At 43.3% G+C, this 21,346-nt stretch overlaps 2 protein-coding genes across 2 annotated transcripts in view; one reads left to right on the plus strand and one right to left on the minus strand.

The window, feature by feature from the left end:
- The window catches only part of DOCK2 (dedicator of cytokinesis 2), a 419,219-nt gene that overhangs the window by 77,397 nt on the left and 320,476 nt on the right, over positions 1–21,346 (minus strand). The window contains exons 28-30 of the mRNA XM_045901591.3: positions 14,121–14,219; positions 11,513–11,607; positions 788–866 (exon numbers count right to left, since the gene is read on the minus strand). Of these exons, the coding sequence (XP_045757547.1) occupies positions 788–866; positions 11,513–11,607; positions 14,121–14,219 (273 nt within the window). The remainder of the gene's footprint in view (positions 1–787; positions 867–11,512; positions 11,608–14,120; positions 14,220–21,346) is intronic.
- INSYN2B (inhibitory synaptic factor family member 2B) overlaps positions 16,635–21,346 on the plus strand; it is a 118,614-nt gene continuing 113,902 nt past the window's right edge. Inside the window, exon 1 of the mRNA XM_045901606.3 lies at positions 16,635–16,814. The gene's annotated coding sequence lies outside the window, so the exon portion shown is untranslated. The remainder of the gene's footprint in view (positions 16,815–21,346) is intronic.

The raw sequence follows: 21,346 nt of genomic DNA on the forward strand, positions 1-21,346 counted from the left end.
CACAGTCCAGGCCTTGTCTGAGGTTGCTCAGCTAGTCACAGGCCAAAGCCTAGCTTGGAACCGAACACCTTAGATGAGCAGGCAGAAAATACCATTGCCTCAGTTCACTGGCAACTTCCTAGGCTTGCACTGCCAGAGATCCTGGGGGCCAGGAACTTTCCCAGAGGAGAGATCCCCTTTCAGGGGCCTTCTCTATCACCAGCCAGAGGTAGCAATTTGGGCTTTTCCACAAGGCTTTGAGGAATTGGCTCTTCTTGCCTAGGCCTTGAGCATGTGTGTCACTGCCCCAGGGACATGCTTTGAGGCCCCCAAATCTCACAGAGGCCCCAGGTCTTGTCTGAGTCCTAAAAGTGATTTCTGAAGGAATCATGAAGTCCCAGAAATGTATTAGTGAGCTTTTATTTTTCAGTGTCTGCGAGTACCTGTTTTGCTAGGCTCCAGTGAGTAAGAACAGTAAAAGAATGCGATACGTTTCTAGAACGTGGTACCCACTCTGACAATGGATGAATGCAAATCTCCTCTTTAGCACAGGATACATTATACAGTCACATTTGCATATGCTGCTCAGTTAATGATTATTTATTTAATCAAGGGCCTGGTTCCAAACCCTGAGTTTCAATCAAGGGCCTGGTTCCCTCCTCACCCACACCCCCTCTGTGGAAACCCCCAGAGACACTGGCATATCTTACGTGTGCTTTGCGATGTGTCTGATGGAGTAATCAGCCCAAGATGCTACAGCCACCTTGCCAGGGCACCCCAAAGCACACCCTGGGTGCCTCACACTCACCTGGAACTCAAAGTTTGTGTGTTCCAGGAACTTCTGGTTCATGGTTTCTGCGAACTTGTTGATTGCTCTCAGGAAGACCCTGGAAGAGGGGAGAAGGTCACCAGGCCATCTGAGTATGCTACCTCAGGCATCCCTCCCCATCCTCCAGACCAAAGTTCCCTCAGAGAGTGGCTCAAAGACCCAAAGAAGAGGTCAGCTGACCCACCTGCTCACACTGTAGACCTGGGGCCATGCTGCAAGAACTTAAGTACTGTCTATTTGACTTCCTCAGAAAATGTCTTTTGTTTAAACTATTACAAGTTTTTGACAGAAAATTTATGCTATCCAGAAAGACATAAATTGCCTCCTCCGCAAATAAACAACACACCGTCAAATCTTATCATCTAGAGAAAACCATCACTGAGATTCTGATGAACATTATGTTCAAAGGTCTCCCTAGATGTATGTACATGAATGGTATTTGAAAGATATCATTTTGATAAATAGAGCTAAATGGCAAATGCTGTTTCACAGCCTGTCTTTTTTACTCAGCAATAAATTGTGTGTTCCTTTCATGCCAATGAATGCAGATATACATCATGCCTTTTAATCACCGAAGAGCATGCCATTCTATGGGTGGATTGCAGTTTATTTAATCAGTCTTTCAGTGATGATCCTTTATGCTCAGTTTTTATAGACAGTGTTTCAGTAATCACTCTTATGTACATCTTGCACCTCTGATATACACCTCTTTTCCAGTCTTCTTCTTGAAGTGGTAGTACTTAACAAATGCACACTTAACATTTTGGTACCTGTTGTCAAATTGTGTTTCTCCTTAAACATCTCCTCATCCATCTCTTCCTCCCCTTCCTCCTACCAAGCCCTACTGACTGGTCTTTCAGCTTCCCATCTCTTGCCTCTTCAATGTCAAGAGTACCTTGCCTAATGGTCAGCTCCAATCATGTCAATCACCCATTTTGGTGACACCCCACTGCCCACAGGATAAGCCCAAACTCTTCCTCTTGACAGTCAATGCCCTTCATGATTCATGCCCACCTTTCTAGACTCATTTCCCACTATTATCAGCTGCTTTTTCTTGTTTTCTGATACATAGCTGTGTTCCTCTTTTGTATAAAAGCCTCTCTCCTTTTAATCTCTTTAGGACAGGGTCTGCTGCATCCTTGTGTCGCCCAAAGGACAGTCATTGCAATTTCCTTTTCCAGAATTCATCATGGTCTAGGATGACTTATTTGCGTGACTCAATAATGCTCGTCTCCTCCACTAGACTGTACTTCCCTTGAAATTAGAGACTCCCTCCGTGATCTCATCTACTCTCCAATCTTCCTCCCTGGCCTCTCCCCTGAGCTTCCAGCTTACATTCCAGCTCTCTCCTCCAGACCTTCATGTGGCTGACTAATAGGCATCCCATACATAAGGTCAAATTCTCAACTCCTATTGCTTGTAGTCTTTCCATCTTTCTGTAGTCTTCCCATCTGTGTTAACGATAACTCCATTCTTCCAATTGCTCAGGGGGAAAGAACTGGTGCTAGCATCCTTGATTTTTCTCTTTTTCTCATATCTTACACCTGGCCTGTCAGCAAAACCTCTTTGCATTGCTTTCAAAATACATCCAGAATTTGACAACACCCACCCCATTGCCATTGACCTCAATCAAGCCACCATCATTTCTTTCCTGGATTTCTGCAATAGCCTCCAAACTGCCACATGCCCACCTGTGACCTCATCTCCATTGTGTGGGTGTGTTTATAAAATCTTCAAGCACAGTGGCCAGATCGTACCTGTACCACTGCCTATAATTTTTGATGAACAATGAATAATCAATAACTACTTCTCCATTGAGTGGCTGGTCCAGGGAAAATGCCCATTTGGCCTACCTGAGACACAATAGGAGGCAAGTAAAGGAAGTGTCGATTAGAAGGTTATTGCTTTGGGTAATGATTAGGGCTCAATTCTGCTTGGGAACTGCTGAGAGACTGTATAGAGCATACCTGCACATCAGAGGTGTTCCCTCCCAGGGATGAGGAACCTGGGAGGTTTATTTACCAATGCCAGCCTCTCACTAGTTGAAAGTTGCTCCTGTGGACATTAAGACTTTAGCACTTCTAGCTGGCCTTGTAGGTGGACTGAGCTCTCTCTTGCAGCCAGAGAAAGTCCAGAGAATGAAAGAAGTAGGAAGATCAGGATATGTGGTAAATGTCCACCAAAGCTGCAGGTATATATATTCTGGGTGGGCCAAGAGCGTGGGCAGGGCACCTCTAAATGTGCTATATTGGGCATTACTTGTAAAGAAGCTGGGCCAGGTATTCATTAGGCACTTCAATGTTTGTTGAACAAAGAAGACAGTGTGTCCTTGTATCAGGATCACAAAATTTCTATACCCACACAAGCACGCACTCATGCACACTCACTCACATACACACACAGTTGGATGCAGACTCTGGCTTTGACACTTCCCAGCTGTGTGGATGTGGGACATGTCCGTGTCACTTTGACATCTGTTTCCTTGCCTGTGCAATACCAGCAGCGTAGCCCCTTTCCCAGAGTTGCTGAAGGCTTTAGTGGCAAATGCGTGGTTAGGTGTGGAGCACAGGGCCTGCCACAACAGGAACACAGCAGTTGTGGCTGCTTTAGACCACTTTGGGTTGCTTCATCCTTCTTCCGAAGTCAGGAACTAACAGCAAAATGGGCAGACAGGACCAGTTGCAGCCGGCAACCAGTTCTGAGGTAGGCAGGACCATGTAAAGGCAAAAAGATGAAAGTCCCATAAAATCCCCCCGCCACCCTCCCAATCAGGATGTCAAAAAGTGAGATTTCTTTGGCTTTGCTCTTCTGGCATTTGCTAATATGCCTTTGAAAAATATCTATATTTTCCCCTTAAAGTATGGAAATGCATTGAGTGGCTGTCATTTTATGTTATAAGCATCTTGGAATCTCTAATGTGATCCCAAAATGAGGAGTTTTACAAATTCTCAGAAGCAACAAAGCTATCAGTAGTTTCAGTAATAGTCGTTATTTTGATTGTCAGCCTAAACCTGTCTCTGGTTCTCAAAGGCCAGCCAAATAACCAGGCATTGATCAATCCTCTGTGCTAATGGTGGGTACTGATGGCAGACAGGCGATGGGGGCAGTCAGTCAAGGTTCTTCCCTCTCTCTGGATTTTTCCACAGCCACTCACTGGGAATCATGAATCATAACATCACTTAACTTCGGTTTCTCATGTATGGGTTTAGAAAAGTATGCCTTTTGTCTTCTCTTTAAAAAATAACTCTACTTAAAGCCTAAGCACTAATATGCTGAAGTAAACTAGAATGAAAACATACTCAACTCTCTGTTACTCTCAACAATGAACCTGAATTGTTGAAAACAAAGTTCATGACCAAATCTCAACCTAACACTTCCTGCATCTCATCTGTGATGCTTAGTAGGATCTATAAAATCAATAACAATCAGAGCCACAGTTACCAATGATGGGCTCTCTGCTAAGCACTTTGCATGGATTCTTTCTGTTCTGTTTTTTTTTTTTTCTTCTTCTTCTTTTTTACTTCTCACATTAACTCTCTGAGTTGGATATTGTTTCCATTTTAGAGTAATGAGTTTAGGTAACTTTCCCAATAACCCAGCCAGTACATATGAAATCAGGATTTACACAGAAGTATGCTGCCTTCACAACTATTCTGTCCATAAGAAAACCTCTGGAATTGTGTTCAATCCGAGCTGTGAGCTCACCTTATTAATAATAGCAATGACAGAAGGACAGCAATCTGTGTACTTTGTGCTAAGGACTCTACATTCTTTCACGTAAATCTACAAACCAAGGTGGGTGCTATTGTACACCCATTTAACAGAAGAAGAAACTGAATATTGGGAAAACGAAATGATTTCCCCACTTTCACACAGCTAATAAACAGCACAGTCTAGACCTAATGTCAGAGTTGTCTTTCTCCAAAGCCTTTGCAGTTAACCAGAAGGATATACCGGCTTCCTTGAAGGCCAGCCTGCAGTCTTTTGGCCCTGGGCATGCTTCTACTCATGCCCACCATTTTGCACACAGTCCCTTCACACTTCATCCCTATCATCCTGCTGCCCTGCCCACAATCGCCTGGGCACAGGGCCAACGCTTGACTTGGGCAGTGTTCCCTGGGTGGCCAGTGGCCACGGGTGATCTTATGGGTAGCCAGCGGGGGCGCCCAGGCCTGGAGAGTAGTTAAATCAAATCCTTCATGTCAGTCCTAAAGCAGGACCCCTAGGGAGAAGGCAGTGACCCACGCCCTGAGGAGAAGCCATGAATAGATGACTCTGAGAGGAAGCAGAAGCCACGTGTGGGAGAAGTCAGCTGCTGCGAGTAGGAAGAAACTGGCGGGAAGATCCTTGAAGGTGGAGTAGTATTTAAGAAGATAGGACTATGTACCAGGTCCTATGCTACATGTTCTACATGCATTTTCTCAACCACTTTTCACAATACCGCTAGGAAGTAGGTCCTCTTGGTTTTGCTGCTATCACACCGACTCCTGCAGGTGCTTGAGCAAGCCTACCCTGGGTCAAATCCCCACTCTGGCACTCTTCCATGCTGTGGCCTGGAGCTAGCTGCTTGACCTCGGGGAATCTGAAGGGCCCCTTCTGGGAAATGAGCCATGTGAAGATTAAATAAGATGTAGTGTATAAAGCTGGTGGCCCAGTGCCTCAGCACATAAAAGTCCTCAATAAATGTCAGTTGTTGTTGTTGTTGCTATTGTTAATAGGCTGGCCACCTGGTAGCTCCGAGGCGGGAAGATTCCAGGCTGAAACCATTCCGAAGTGACAACCAACCCACACCCACAGGTTGCAGGACAGGAATAAAAGGGCATGCCTTTTCTGGTGAGAATGCCCAAGGGAGGGAGAAGGCCTCTTTGAACCCCATTCCCCTTCTCTCTGTGGTTCATGGGATGTTGTTGATTCCAACAGGTCAAATTTGACGATGGAAGTAAAAAGAGCTGGACAACAGAGTTCTTGTTCCTCCCCTGGAGGCAGCGAGAAATCCATCCTCCCAGAGCCCTTAAGATGCTGTCCCCGAAACACACAAAAGTTCCGTGCACCAAGAGGTTAGAGTGAAGCAATGGCTTCCAGCTCAGCATCAAGGAATGTCTCACTCCCAGTGCCCCCGACGCCTTGCTTGGAATCTGGGATTCTGGCAAGGGACACAGTAGGCTCTTGGAATCTGGAATCCTGCAGCCTGCTAAACATCAGGATTAGTTTGCTGTGCTGGCTAAAGAACCCACGGAGGGGCCTCCTTCTGGGCCATATGCACTGGCGGAGGTGAGGCCCACAAAAAGGAGTAGGTGCTACAAATTAACGTGGGTAGGAGGAAGGGAAAGTGGGACTCAGTGATTTGTCAGCCTCCTGATGGAGCCACCATACGATTGCTGGGCGCTGCCCTACTCAGTTTCCTATGATCGACTTCTGTGACCCTACTGTGTGCCTGGTCCTGTTATGTGCTTGAGACAATGTTAGACCTTGGAATAGGACACTGATAAAGGTAGACAAGATCCAGCCCAGATTTGCCTCTTCTGTGAAATATTTTGGGTATTCCCAAACCACAGGAATTGACAAGGACAATAATACCTAACATTTATGAAATGCTTGCTATGTGCCATGCACTGTTCTAACGACTTTGTATATATTATTTTATTTCATTTTGGTCCTCACAGTTGTGATAGGTACTATTATTAGCCCCATTTTATAGGAAGAAAAATTGAGTCATAATAATCACAGAACTTCACCCAAGGTCAGCTAACTATTAAATGGTGGAGGGAGGATATAGACCCTAGTAGTGGTAAATCCTACCTCCTCTGGGTATTTTTTGTGCTCTGAACTCATTGCAGTGACTGTAGCAATTGGCCACATTTCCATGGGCATATTTACTGTCTCACCAACTAGACCATAAGCCCCCTGCCCTCCAGGACCAAGGGACAGGCCCACTCCCTAGAGCCCTGCCTGACCAGGATACTCAATAAATATGTGTGGGTTGATTCCTTTTTTGAGATGCTTTAGGGATGTGTCCAAATCCCCAAGCCCCTTCAAAATGTTGGATTTCCAGATCGAGGTGCAGATGGAAGGGGAGAAAAGAGGTTCCTAGGTATAATTTTGTTAGTTTACTATATTATAAAGAACTTCATCATTTAAAAATTTACCGTGTCCTATAAATCAGATCTTACTGAAAGCTGTGTCTTACCAAAATGAAAAAAAAAAAAAAATGTTCTAACAGAAGGCATTTCTTGCAGTAGACATGTCACCATGTCTGCATACACAAAGTACATAGCTGAGAAGACATTCAACTCTGGAAAACTCCATTCCCTCCAACAAGCAGAAAAATAAATTATATATGGCTAATACATACATACATACATAAATCATAAGTGATAATAGAGAAATTACAAAAACATGTAGGTTTTAATAATATGTAAATAATAAGGAAGGAAGGAAGAAAGAAAGGAAGGAAATTGTAAAGTACATACTAACCAGCATAGGAAGTAGAAATGTTCTGGAGAATACTGGCCTGGGCTAAACCATGCTGCATATTCTGTTTGTCCAATTTACATTGAAATCTTTCACTGACTAGCCACAAGATCTTGGGCAAGCTAACTCTTTGGGCCTCTTTCAGTTTGTTGAGCCACTAAATATGCAGTGGGCACATCTGTACAATGCACTTCATAAGATGACCTCACTATTTTATAGGATGAAGCAGTAGAGATCAAGAACATGGACTCTGCATGGCTTCTTATTAGCAATGCAATACTGTGGAAGTTACTCATCTATTCTGTGCCTCAGTTTCCTCATACATAAAATGTGGATTACAACAGGCTACATCATAAAGTTGTTGTGAAGATTAAATAAACTAATACATGTAAGGTATTCACAACAGCAGTAGATCTAGGCGCCAACACATGTTAGCTATCATAACATCACACCAAATGTAAAAAAGGTGAGAAAATCTCAAGTGTTCCATTGTGGACTGAAGATGAAGGACATCTACTAACTAATCCATGTGCCCTTCAAGGAGAACAACAATCATTTTTCTGGTTGACATTAGGCACATCCTTCTCTAGTCCAAGGCTAAGTTTGTTGTCTACTCCTGGAGATGGCAATGCATCTATTCAATGAGTTTTCTGAGGTACCAGCATTGTGTTAAGGAGTAACTCATTCTATCCTCACAAAAAAATACCATGAAATGAACATTATAAATAATCCCCATTTTACAGATCAGGAAATTGAGAGTCCAAGAGATTAAATGACTTACCAAGAAAGAGAAGTGGCAGAAGTCTGAAATCCAACTGTATTTCTGAGTCTACCTTTTTCTTTTTTTTTTTTTTTTTTTTTAATGTAGAGACTTAAGTACTTAGCTGAGCCTTAAGGGATGCAAATATTGCTCTTTAGGAGACAATTCTGCTTTCTTAGATCCTTTAGAAAATTATATTGTAATTTTCTAAGTATAAAGAAACCAAGGATTATTATATCATCTCTGGGGGCCTATCCCTCCAAAAAAGACCAAAGTCCATAGCTAGCTGGGATTTCAGGAGGGGATGTTCCTCCAGACTGTTCTATATGCTTCCTCCAAGATGACTGTAGGCAGCTCAGAAGGTCAGGGCTCCAGCCTCTCTGGGCTCCCATCCTCCCGACCTTGTATAAGTGGGAGATGTCTGGGCATTTATTTGCCTATCCATCATCCAATTCTTCTTTTGGTAATAACTCCTAGACTTTTCCTTTGGATAACTACTCCCCTTACCGCCGCCCCCCCCCCCCCCTTTGCTCCCAGGCTTTGCGGTTTGGATAGAGGGAACAATTGCCTCCCAGTTGCAAAGTGAATCACGTGACCCAAGCCTGATGAAATAGCAAATTTCACTTTCCTGGCCACAGAAATTTATAAATGGGCATGTAGCCTAAGCCAGAGCTTTAAAGATTAGCCTGGGGACACTTGTTCTACCTTTTCTTTCAACCCCTATTGGGCTTGCTAATTCAAGGCATATCTCTAGAATTTCTAGAGCCTATTTTCCCCACCACAAAGAGAGCAGCTGCCTGAGAATGAAGTCAACAAAAAAAGAGCAAAGATAGACATACAGATTTCTTACAACACTGTTTGAGCACCTAGATACATCCATGCCTGAAGACGTAACTCTGAGCTAATAAACTCTCTTTTTACTTAGGCAGATTTGAACTAGATTTCTTTAAAAATTCTAATCAGTAAATAGCTATTGGATACACAGAGTTCATTATATGTATTTATGAATGTCAGGCTTTGTGCTAGGAGCTGGAAACACAGAGATAAATTAGACATAGTGCTTGCCTTCAAGAAGCCCATTCTTTAGTGGCAGAAATAGTCATACGAAGATAAAATTATAGCACAGTGGAGTAAGTGCCATAATATGGGCATGTATGGAAATACAGAGAAGAAAACACATTCTCCTACCATGAGAGAGTTTTAGAAGCATCCACAAAGGAGAGATGACAGGGTGAAGAATTTGAAGGATGCTTTCATGTTGAGTTTGGTCTAGAAGAGAGGAAAGCAATAGTTTATGCAAAGTCATAGAAAAATGAAATGGTAGATAACAGTGAATAGTTGAATATATCCAAAGCACAGGGTGAGTTGAAGAGGACGCACATGGGTGCTTCATGTATTTTGGCAAAACCTGAAGACATTATTGATCAGCTGGCAAACAGTAAAAGGATTCACATACAGTTCAGGAGCTGACTACTACTGTAACACAAGACGACTGAACATTGACATAAGGTACTATCAGCTTCATAATTTGTTGAGCTCAGTGCACAATGAAAATGTGAATCTCCTCATTCAAAAATTATTAAGAATTTCAAGATGGCAAAAGGAGGGCATTAAAGCAAACATGGAGCCTTTTAGAGTGCAGGGCCCTAGGCAACTGCACAGGGTACAGGCCCAGAAAGCTGGTCCTGACATAGGGGTAGGAAGGGGCCTGTTTCTGATTTGTCATGTGACCTGGGCCTAATTCCCACCAACACTTTAATCATTGCAAAATCCAGACTCCCATCTGTGTGATGTGAACATGGAGAATCAGGGCAAGGTTAGCCCAGATTGAGAATTCTGACATTTTGTTGCTGGGCTGATTTTTCTCCTCCCACCATAAGTTCTGTTGCACAGCAAGCCAGAAACTTCTTTCTGCCTTGACAAAACTCTTCACCCCTTCACCAGCCCCTAAAGTTGGCCTCAAGAGTACTGCAGGTAAACGAGTCTATCGAGTCACATGGCTAGGCATTTAGGCATCAAATTAGTGGAAGAACAGCTTTTCAGAGGACAGACGGTAAGGGATGGAGGCCACCCAGGACTGGAGTCAGCTCTTAGGCATACATGAGATAGAAATTCTCAGACTGTATCCAATGACAAAATTATTAATACATAATGTTTATAGTCTTTGCTCTTTTCCTCCTACTAAGAGGAATTCTCCTTCTGCCTCTTCAACTTCTCTTCTTCCACCCTCTAGGAGTATTTCCATTTGCCAGCCAATTCTTGGTTTCTGGGATATAGAACAAAGGCAATAGGTAGAGAGAGACAAAACTTCTTGCCAGTGTAAAGTGAAGGGCCTTTCTTGGGGAGGATTAAAAATATACAAAGCCAGAGGGAAGTGAGAGAGGGAAAAAAGGGGAAGGGGCCAAGAAGATTCAGCTTTAACGGAGTTTGTGGATAGGAATTGAGAATAGGGTTGTAAGAGAAATGTGGATAAAGCATGGGATGTGAGTGATACTGAGAGCCAGAGAAATGAAGAAAGGGAATATCAGAAAATACTGCTGAGTGTTATAATTTGAATTTCATTTTGATGAGATGATACTATTTGAGAGAAAGCATTAAAGACTGAAATTGCTTATAATTACTTTTATCTAATGTTGTGCTGGGTTATGTGGGATCTGAGTTATACTTGGGTTACACTGGAATCCTATGAGATGTTAACTGATATTATATATACACACAGAGACATACATATATGCACACCAAATGGTTCCACTAGCAAATACATTTGTGAAATTCTGTATCCTAAATCCTCCATTCAGAGAATCCCATCAGCATATTAAAGGCTCTAAGAAGTCCTTCAGCACAGAAATCTGTTCAAAACTGCATAATCCCATGCTTCCTAAACTTACTTTACTGTATGCCACAAAATATATTTTATTATTTTGAATAAATGTTAAAATACTATAATTTTAATAAGGCTGACCTACTGTCTCAAGAGTTTAGGGAAGACTTCACAACGTATGTTCTTTTTTTTAAGATTTATATATTTATTTTAGAGAGAGAGAAATAGAGAGTTAGGGGAGGGGCAGAGGGAGAGAGAGACTCCCAAGCACTCCCCACTGAGAGGGGAGCCTGATTCGGGGCTCAATCTCACTACCCTGAGATCATGATCTGAGCCAAAACCAAGAGTCAGAAGCTTAACTGACTGAGCCACACAGGTGCCCCACAAAGTATGTTATTTTAACTGGTATTTAAAGAATGGAGAAGGTGGGAGGTAGCCAGCTCAGTATATACAAAGTCATGAGGACTGACATATTTTTTCAAAAAGAAGATTCAAGATTGGTGTGGAGTTCCCTAGGGTTTAAAAGTAGAAAGAAAGACTCCGCTACACGTTTTCATCTAACCAGGGAGAAAGTATCCCCACCTTGTCTCCATGAGTGCTCTTTTAAGTGATTGCTGGGGTGATGCAGCTGTAGGGACAAGTGGCCGCTCACCTGTTCTGAACCATGCTCATGGCCATCCAGTCTCCAGGATACACATTTTTCCCAATGAGGTCCTTGAACATGATGAATGTCTCCATCAAGAAGTCCTGAAGTTGTAAAGCAAAACACACCTGTCATCTTGTTTCATAGGAACTGACTGGAAGGACCCGGACCTTGTTGGCTGCTTAAATTTTTTCTTTATTATTTACTTTTAGAGGGGCAGAAAGGGAAAGGGCATTCATTAAATAAATCCAATGGAACCAATAGCAGTGGATTTTTAAATGGAAGCTTCACGTTGGTTACCAGAAGACTGTTTCACAAATACAAGTGGAATGTGACTATGGGATGTGAAAACACTCTCAAAACAAAGCACTAGTAATTCTGTCTCTGGGAGGAAAGAAGTAAATGCATCTATTGATGTCACATTTTTATAATCATCTTCTCAAATATGTATTTAAGAAGGAAATATTCTACACTTTGTGAAGTCATCTCAGGTCATGTAGCAAACAGTTATTACCATGACCACCTAATTATCAGTACACTGTAAACACAGCTAGTTCATATATAACAGACACATCCATGGGTAGATTAGAGGAAATACAACTTCTCATTCGAAGAGGTTGAGAGTGGACCTCAACACACTCCAGCAGATACTGCAGCAGACCAAGCTTGTGCTCCATCTTTGGAGACTGCAAATTTAAGACAAATCCAGATAACCAAGACCAGGACCCCTGGCATGTGGACGCTCCTGAGCTGGAAGAAGCAAAATCATACTCTGTCTGCTTTCAGGAAAAGTTAAAATCCATAGGAAACCCATTCAGAGCTCTTTCCTTAAGCTAGTGGTTTTCCAATTATTTTAACAGCATAATTGTTTGTCCAAAGAAAATACTACTCAGAACCAAATATATAAAATAGGTAAAAATAGAATAGCTGTGGTTGACGTGTGTGTGTGTGTGTGTGTGTGTTTATGATAGGGGATAGTGAGGATGGGAGGAATATAATTTTAAAATCACTACTTTAAGCTAAATTGCAAAATTCTGGAAATGAGATTGGTTCCTTTTCAGCAATCTTTGCTTCTGGGGAAAATTACCTCAATGCTTTAAGTCCCAATTTCCACATCAGCAGAATGGGGATAACATCTAACGCAAAGAGTTACTGTGAAAATTAAGTGCACACTGTCTAAAAGATGCTCAGCACAGAGCCTGGCCCACTGTAAGTCTCATTAAGTGCTGGGTCATGACAATGGCGAGTATTGTTATTCATCCTTGATATCACCTGGGGAAATGCGGATATCATCACAAGCTCCTTCCCTTCAAATGGGAACAGAGAAGGCCTCCAGCTCATAGATGAAAAACCTAGCTTCTGAATGAGAAGCTATAGCATGCTCTAAGGATTAGGAGAGAAGTTCAAATCCTACTCTGCCACATACTTGCTATGTGGCCTTGAGCAAGCAGATTGTAGACTTGTAAAATGTGACCACTAATTCCTAGGTCATACTGTTGTGAGAATTAGCAACAGAGTATATATGTTCAATAAGTAAGAATTCCTTTTTCTATCTTTCTTCTCACCTTTCCTTCCACTGAGGATCAAAAATTAGGAACCTAATCTTTCTATTTCCATGCTCCATGACATAGATAACGTAGGGAAAAATCCTGGGTTATTTGGCTTTCCTTTTGTTTTATTTTTTGTGTATCCAGAAAAAGGTTACATTTCTTGCCAATGCTGATCCAGTGAGGACACCATCTCTCTGCTGAATGGCTGAAAGAGTAGGATACTGGCTTCCTAATAATTCCCTTTTTATGGGCCACTCTCTGAGATTGGGCCAATTTTAGTTCCCTTGGCCACTCCAAGGATAGCTGAAAGTGAGCCTCCGCAGCAGAATTCCTAATTCTAGTAGTAGTAAGGAGACAATGATGGACATGACCATGTTGAGGGCAAAGGGACTGCTATACCTCCAGGACAGCCTGGGCTGGGCTTTATGTTGATAAGTCATCTGCTACAGAGCTATGAACCTATAGGCCACAGTCCACATGCAGACTGTTCTGTAACAAATGAGTCCTGAGAGGCTAGAAGAGCAAGGGGGCTCAAAGGCCAACTTCCTCCATGTATTTGTAATCATAATATAGAAATAGCTACCTTTTACTGAGAATTTAATATGTGAGAGCTACTGTGCTCTCATTAACCCCTTCCCCACACTATGACATAAATAATTTATCCCCACTTTACAGATGGGGAAACTGAGGCTTAAGAGAGGGAACTTGCCCATCATCACATAGCTTTCCAGTGACAAATCCTGGATGCAAATCCTAGACTGTGTGATTTTATCACTCATGCTCTTAAGCCCCCAAACGTCCATGATTCATCAACAAACATTTGTTGAGGCATATTTAGACTAGACATTCAGGTTTCATCTCTGACAGGGACTGAAGACATGTTTCAGGAGTGGTAAACACAAGCCTAAATGGAAAATAGAACTAGGGAATCACATGAACATGTTTGTAAACTAGAAACACATATACACAAGGTCCACTGGGACACCTTCTTGCGCTACACTCTTAAGAGCCAAGAGTGTAACATGCCTCCCCTACACTGCCCCCCACCCAGCATCGTGCTGACTCACCACAAGTTCAGAGCTGGTCTGGAAAGTCTCAATATAGAAGGAATAGTGCTGGTCACCCATCTGGTTTAAGATGGCTGTCATACATGCCACAAAGTGGCTCTGTAAGAAATAAAGAAAAAATGCCATGAAATAGTGGAGAGAGAACCATGAGATTGATCTTCCCCAATTCCTTGACTTCAGACTGGAAAACACTTCAACCATCTCAGGCAAGTATAAAAAGGCTTCCAAGGATGGAGAATCTCTGCTTACTGGATCAGCAAGTGAAACTTCCCTATGAGGAAATGGTTCCTTATGGCTCGTTTATGGGCTCTTTCTTCAAAAAGCATTTACTGAACACCTATTATGTGACTAGGACTGTAGTGGGAGCTCCAGGTATAGAAAAGAGAGCCTGATCCATCACTTCTCCAGCTGCTTGTACTTTGGGAAAAGGCCACTGCATTGGTGTCAGGAGATCTAGCCTGTATCAAGATCCTGGATGGGGAGCCTGGGTGGCTTAGTCATTAAGCGTCTGCCTTCAGCTCGGGTCAAGATCCCAGGGTCCTGGGATCAAGCCCAGCATCAGGCTCCCTGCTCCGCAAGAAGCCTGCTTCTCCCTCTGCCTGCCGCTCCCCCTGCTTGTGTTCCCTCTCTCACTGTGTCTCTCTCTGTCAAATAAAATCTTAAAAAAAAAAAGATCCAGGATATATTTGATTTTTTGATAAATAATTTTATATATCTAAGCCCCAGTTGTTTTATCTGTAAAGTGGGACAATAATCCACCCATATCTACCCCCAAATATGGATCAAAAGTCTCCTCTAATGCTTTGAATACAATGAATTTCTCTATAGAGGGATCCGTTGTTGGACCATCATGAATCAGCTAGTGAGAAGCCAGTAGCTACCAGGAACCAGCACTTGTTCAGGGTCTTGGAAGATAAAAGAGATGAGAAGAGGTGGTCCTTGCTCTTCAGGAGTTCATGATCTAGTTGGGAAAGGAAGATTAACATCCGTGAGGGAAAATGTACAAGACCTTTGATCTGCCAAGCAGACCAAGTGTTAGAGGGATTCAAACAAGAAAGGAATCAATAAAAGGATGTGGAGAAGATGTGGGTCTGGAAGGCTCCAGGGGATCAGAGGAGCAAGAACCATATTCCTTCATGTACCAGAATACATCACACAGCCCCTTCTGCCTTCTCCCTCCCAAATCTTATCAGTCTATATCAGGGTACATTTTCTATTTAGGCAAGCAGCATTTAGGGATATCTACTCTGGAAACCTTGTAAAGGAGGTACCAACCACAAATCCACCAGGGGAGAGAGCCACGCAAGATTGTCTCCTGCAAGATTCCAATAGGGCTGCCATCTTGGTCAAAGGCAGTCCCACTAGGTTTGGTCAAGGGCAGGCTTGTGGAAGATGGTCTGCTCAATGTGATGCAGGCCTCTCCAGGGAACCCTACTGCTAAAGGGTGTCCAACAAAAGGCATACCAGAGAGGTGGGCCTGGAAATATTATGTGTGAACCAAGAAAATGGGTTTGGTATCACAAACTGCTATTTTTGTTTAAAAAATAATAATATATATATTTATATATATAATACATACACACACATATATATATAAAGCACACATATGAAAAAATATATATGTATATAAAACACACATATGAAAAAAAATACATCTGCTTGTAGATTACTGCTCTACAGTTTAGTTACAGTGGTGGAGGAACAGCCTCACTGTCCCAAGAAGCTCCTTCTGTGTTCCTTCACAGGAAGTCTTTTGGATAACTGAACGTTCCTCAAGTTCACATTCCCAAAGGTAACTCCCAGAGATCAGGAGTCTCATTTGCTTTTAAAGGTTTTTTTTCCCAATTAGGATATTAGGAATAACATGCTTTCCCTGTCAGCAAGACCAGCATTATAATTCATGGGGCTCAGAACAAAATGAAAATGAAGAGTCCTTGTTAAAAATTATTCAGAATTTCACGACAGCCCCAGGTGCCATTCTAAGCACCAGGCCAGGTCATACACGCAGCAAGCCAGCCCTGCCTGCCGGTGGCCACCAGCGCGCTCACACTCCATAAATGTTTAGAGAACATGCAAAGCTGGCAGAAAGCGTAAAGCTGGGACTCTTGGGAGCAACAGTGAGGATGCTATGCTGATGGGGACCTGGAGCCTCTACACTGGGATGAACCGTCCTGGTCATCCAGGGAGGCAAAGCCTCTCCTGCTCAGACCCCCAGGGGGTGGTGATGAGTTTGTGAAATTATTGGTTCTTTTCAAACCAGACAGAACACCACCATCGCTGTTAATTTAACCAGGTCCCTCTTAAACCATCGCGTATCCCTCTGGCCAGGCTGGATGGCAGAAAGGAGAAATCTTAGAGTTCGAGAGGTGTGTGTGTGTGTGCATGTGTGTGTGCACACACACACACGTGTGTTTCCTCTACTCCCTCCATCTCTTCTCTCCTTTCCTCAAAGAATTCAGCCTGTGACCACTAGAGGTCTTTTCTTTTCACATGGTAGCTGCAGAGCAGTTTGTTCGGCTTTTTATTTATTCCTACGTGAGCAGACCCACTACACTTCTTGCATACAAACAGTGAAAATTACAACATAAAGGACCCATTATTCCTTCTTTTGGAGTAATTCTGCTGCTGGCCAAAGCCTGGCTCATTTTGCAAGGAAAAGGAGGACATCTCTGCAGGTAATTCTACTGCTTCAAGGTAAGAGATTTGGGTAGGTTTTATTTTTTGTGATCCATGATCTTCTAAGAGAAAATGCTATCGCCTCTTGGACAATAGTTTACTTTTAAAGCTTTGGCTTAAATGAGTCCTCAGATTGTGAGGGTGTGTGTGTGTGTGTGTGTGTGTGTGTGGTGGAAAATCTACCATTGTCAGAACTGCAGGATGCCCCAAATGCATAGATACGGAGTGCTTGTTATTTCCAATGGCTTGATTTGAATTTGAAGTGGGGGGAAAAAAAGCAAAAAACAAACCTCAGAGATCAAGTTGCTTGGAATTACCTTGAAAAGGCTGCATTGTCTTAAGCCTTGTTTAGAGAAACTTCCATGCTTCATTTTAAAAGAAAGTAAAAGGGGAAAGGGTCCTAGTCCCCATCTAGAGAAAGTGACCATTTTATGAAAGAAACCACTATTTTTTATAAGGACCTGCTCAGTGTGTCAGAGTCCACCAGCCAATCAAAATTACTTTTACCAGCTTGTTCATTTCTTCCTTCTAACTACCACATAGAAAAACCCAGCTCAGTGCCTTACAGCACGATTTGTAGTGCAATGTGACTGAAGTTTGGACAAGTTGCCTGCATTTGGCTGTTAATGAAAAAGGACAGTGTTTTACATCTGTCTGGAAGAACCCCTTTTTTCCTACTCTGGTGTCTAGCCCACCTTAGCACCAAATCTGTCAGAAATCACACTGATGTGATCGATTGATTAGTGAAATGGCATGAGACGCAAGCAGCAGGTTCGTATTCAGAAAAGGCTCCTTTCTGTCATTTATATTAGAAAACAAATAACAAAGCAAAAAAAAAAAAAACCCTCTTTGTCACATAACGAGAGAATGATAGAATAACATTATGCCTCTCTGACGTTTATCCTTTTTTCAGTATTATCTTCAACATGGCAATCCACCTTTTGCTTCCTGCCGCCTTCCCTTTCTATGAGTTTGAGACCTTACTTCTATATCCACCATGTTTTAAATGTTTAGAAAGAGACAGAGGAATGGGGAGGGGGGAGTTGCTCTAGCAACTCAGACACTCCTCACATTGACGTTGCTCAAACTTTATAGCGTAGGAGCCAAATCTCCCAGTCCTGCCGGCAACATGGACAAGCCTGAGTACTGCATGGGGGACATGCAGTCCCCCATGTCCCCTGCAGTCCAGGCTGGTGAGAATCCCCTCTTCCCATCCCGGGCAGAAACCGTATAGATGACATATATTTACTATCAAGGCATGAGGCAGCCACTCATCCATAGCCAAGCAGCATGCAGGGTGCCTGGATGGGAAATTGCTTCTTAAAACAGAATACCATGGGGACCTGCATCTTAAATCCCGGAGAGAAACTGTATCTGAGACACTGGCACAAACCAGGCAGAGTCACCTCGGCTCCGTTCGGGGCGGTTTAAAATGTAGCTAATGAATCACAGCATGAAGAGACACGGTTTGAAACTAGGTCAAACGTGTAAAAATAAGTGCAATCATCGCAGGCACTTGGCTGATGAGGGGCTACTTAACGCCTTGAGTGGCAGGGCTTATTTGCCACATAGAACCCTCTTCAGCGATCCGTGAAAATCAGTCCTCTTAATTAATTCAGCGCATCAGTATGGAGAGAGGTCTCGCACACCTGGGAGAGCACTGAAGCTCCAAAGGAAAACAGCCAGGGTCTCTTCACTGTGAGATGGCAAAAGAGAAAAGAGAAACCCAGTATCCTGTGATTAATATTCATTAGCTGGGATACTAGGTGATTAGGATCAGGAGAGTAGCCCTCCCCTAATCATTCGGCTCCTTTGCATAAAAAAAAATCATCATCATATCCTCATATTGATAAGGCCAATAGTTGGGTGCACGTCACCCAACTTAAACATATCTATTTAACCACCTCTAAGGCAAACACACCTACACACACACACACACTCACACACACACTCACTCACACACAGTCAAGACCTCAGCAGTGCTGAGTGGATCAGGAAGAGGCAATCGGTTTGCCCTGCCTTGAAAACCAAGCAACCAAGGGGGAGAGGGGCCTGGTTGCTGCAGATGCGTCCCCCACTCACCTGAAATTGTGGGAGGGATGAGCTCACAGAAGGAGGGAAGCAGCTAACTTTGGGAGCTTGCTACCTAAATGCCAACATTACTACGCGATACCAGCTGGTGACATGTTGCTATAGTAACTTCAAATAATGTGCAGGGCCAAAATAAAATAAAATATAGAAAGCGCCAAGGAGAGGAGATGAAGGAAAGTTTTCATATCGAGGGAGGCTCATAAGGAGATGAAAAGTTCTATCTCTCAGGCCATTTATCTCCTTGGGAGACTAAGAGTGGCCAAATGCCATCCTCAGGTGGCTTCTCCATTCACCCCCATGTCTGCCATGTGGTTATGTAACAGATTTAATTCTTGAGTGGAATTGGCACTGTCTGTGTGGTGGATCCAGGACCGGAAGTGGGAGGCTCTTGTGCTAGAAAAACAGGGACTCTAAAACCCCTTTATCTTAGAGCTTTGTCAGGTACTCGGAATTCTAGTGTGTAGTGATCTTTGGGGAAACCAGTGTATTGTTCTGTCTTAGCAACCATCACGTTCTGGACACTGCGCTGGGTGTCAGGGTGCAGCAGTGAGTGGGATGGAGAAGGCTGGGCTCCAAAGAGTTTACACCTGGTTCCACCAGGAGGTAGAATGTCAGAGTGGGGCCTCGGAGTCAGCCAGTCCGAGTTCAAATCTTATCACTCTCTTCCTCGTTGTGTGACCTTGGGCAGAGTCTTGTGCCTCAGTGTCCTCATCTGTAAAAGGGGATAGAAATGTTCCTTACTTCATACGGGGTGGGTGAGGATTAAATCAAAAAGCACTTAGAACATAGAAAGACCTTGATAATTATCAGCTATTATTATTGTTGTCATAGTCGCTGACTGTGATCCAGAGAAACTATGCAGATTAGCTCATTGAAATTCCTGACCTGGGTGAGGGAAATGATGACATCACCTACCTATGACTGGCTGTGGACACATCAAGTGCTCCCAATCACAGCTCAGTGCCCTTTGACTCCAAACGTGCCTTGGTTAACAACATGCCCAAAGTCCAGCTGTTAAGTAAATCAAATGTAAGCCTCTTGGACCAGGGCATGCTGGGAGGTGTCTTTTATCTGGGGACAATTGCAGGCAGGTGGGAAGAGTGACAACAGTGCCCAAATTGTTCAAAAGTGTGAAATACAACTGTCTTCATCAAAAACTTACTCCCCCAGCTGTTTGGCTTTAGGATGTGCCGGTCTCTGTGTGCAGTGGTGTTCTTTGGTTCCCCAGGGATCCTGCTGTGTGATAGAGTAAACCAAGTCACCCTCTTTCAGGGGCAGCTGCCTGATGGGCACAGATCCCAGGGTTTCATGTGGCCTGCTCCATGTCAAAGGCACAACATCACAGGAAAACAGAAAAGTACCACTTGGATGCTGTATATTCTGGATACGCTCTGACATATTCCATCCTTACAACATGACAACTCTTGTAGACTTAGCTGCGTGCACCCCTGTCTGGTGCTGTGGGCATTAATGATGGCTCAACTACCCAGCATCACTAGGGCCAGAACTACAGGTGTCTCCTCCGAGAGTGAGCAGGAAGGGAGGGGTAAACAAGGCTGCTTTGAATCAAGGCTGGAAGAGGAGACAATTGGTAACATATACTTCCTTTGAAACTAACACGTTCTGATTCTTGTTGGAGCCTCTGCATGTGGCTCTGTGGTGTGGGGTCACTTTAAATCTTCCAAAGGGTAGAGGTGCCTGGGTGGCTCAGTTGGTTAAGCGTCTGCCTTCGGCTCAGGTCATGATCCCAGGGTCCTGAGATCGAGCCCCGCATCGGGTTCCCTGCTTGGCGGGAGGCCTGCTTCTCCCTCTCCCACTCCCCCTGCTTGTGTTCCCTCTCTCACTGTGTCTCTCTCTGTCAAATAAATAAATAAAATATTAAAAAAAATAATAAAGTAAATCTTCCAAAGGATACAATGGGATCCCAAGGGGAGAGGGAAAGCAAGGAAATTCCATTCATTCATTCTTTGTGTTCAGGACTCTACGTTCATCATGTCACTGACTCATCTCAACAACCTCATGATGTCAACTTTATGCCCATTTTACAGATGAGGAAAGTGAAATGTATGGACGTTAGGCAGTTTGCCTAGACAGACATTTAGTATATGATGGGCCAGGAATTAAAATCTGGATCTTTCTGACTCCAAAACCTGTGTTCTTTTCATAAATCCACTGTGTCTCCCATGTCAGCACTGTCAGCTCCACCTGGAGAGAGATTTTTGTCCACTTATACATTGCTCTATCACCAGAATCTAGAATTGAACTTCCACTTAGTGTGGGCTCAGTAAGTATGTGTTAGATGAGGGACTGAATTTATTATAGTATTCCCCATCTCTAAATGAATATTACAGGGACCACTCCAACCTCCACACACAAACTCTGAAAAGTTAAGTTCATGTATAGACCATCTTTGCCTTAAGGGAGTTCAGAAATGAAAGAATTTTTGTTCTGCTTCTGAG

This window comes from Mirounga angustirostris, unplaced genomic scaffold, assembly GCF_029215605.1.
Source record: "Mirounga angustirostris isolate CCGP_5_RB_7025 unplaced genomic scaffold, mMirAng1.0.hap1 SCAF_7, whole genome shotgun sequence".
In the NCBI taxonomy this organism is placed as follows: Eukaryota; Metazoa; Chordata; class Mammalia; order Carnivora; family Phocidae; genus Mirounga; species Mirounga angustirostris.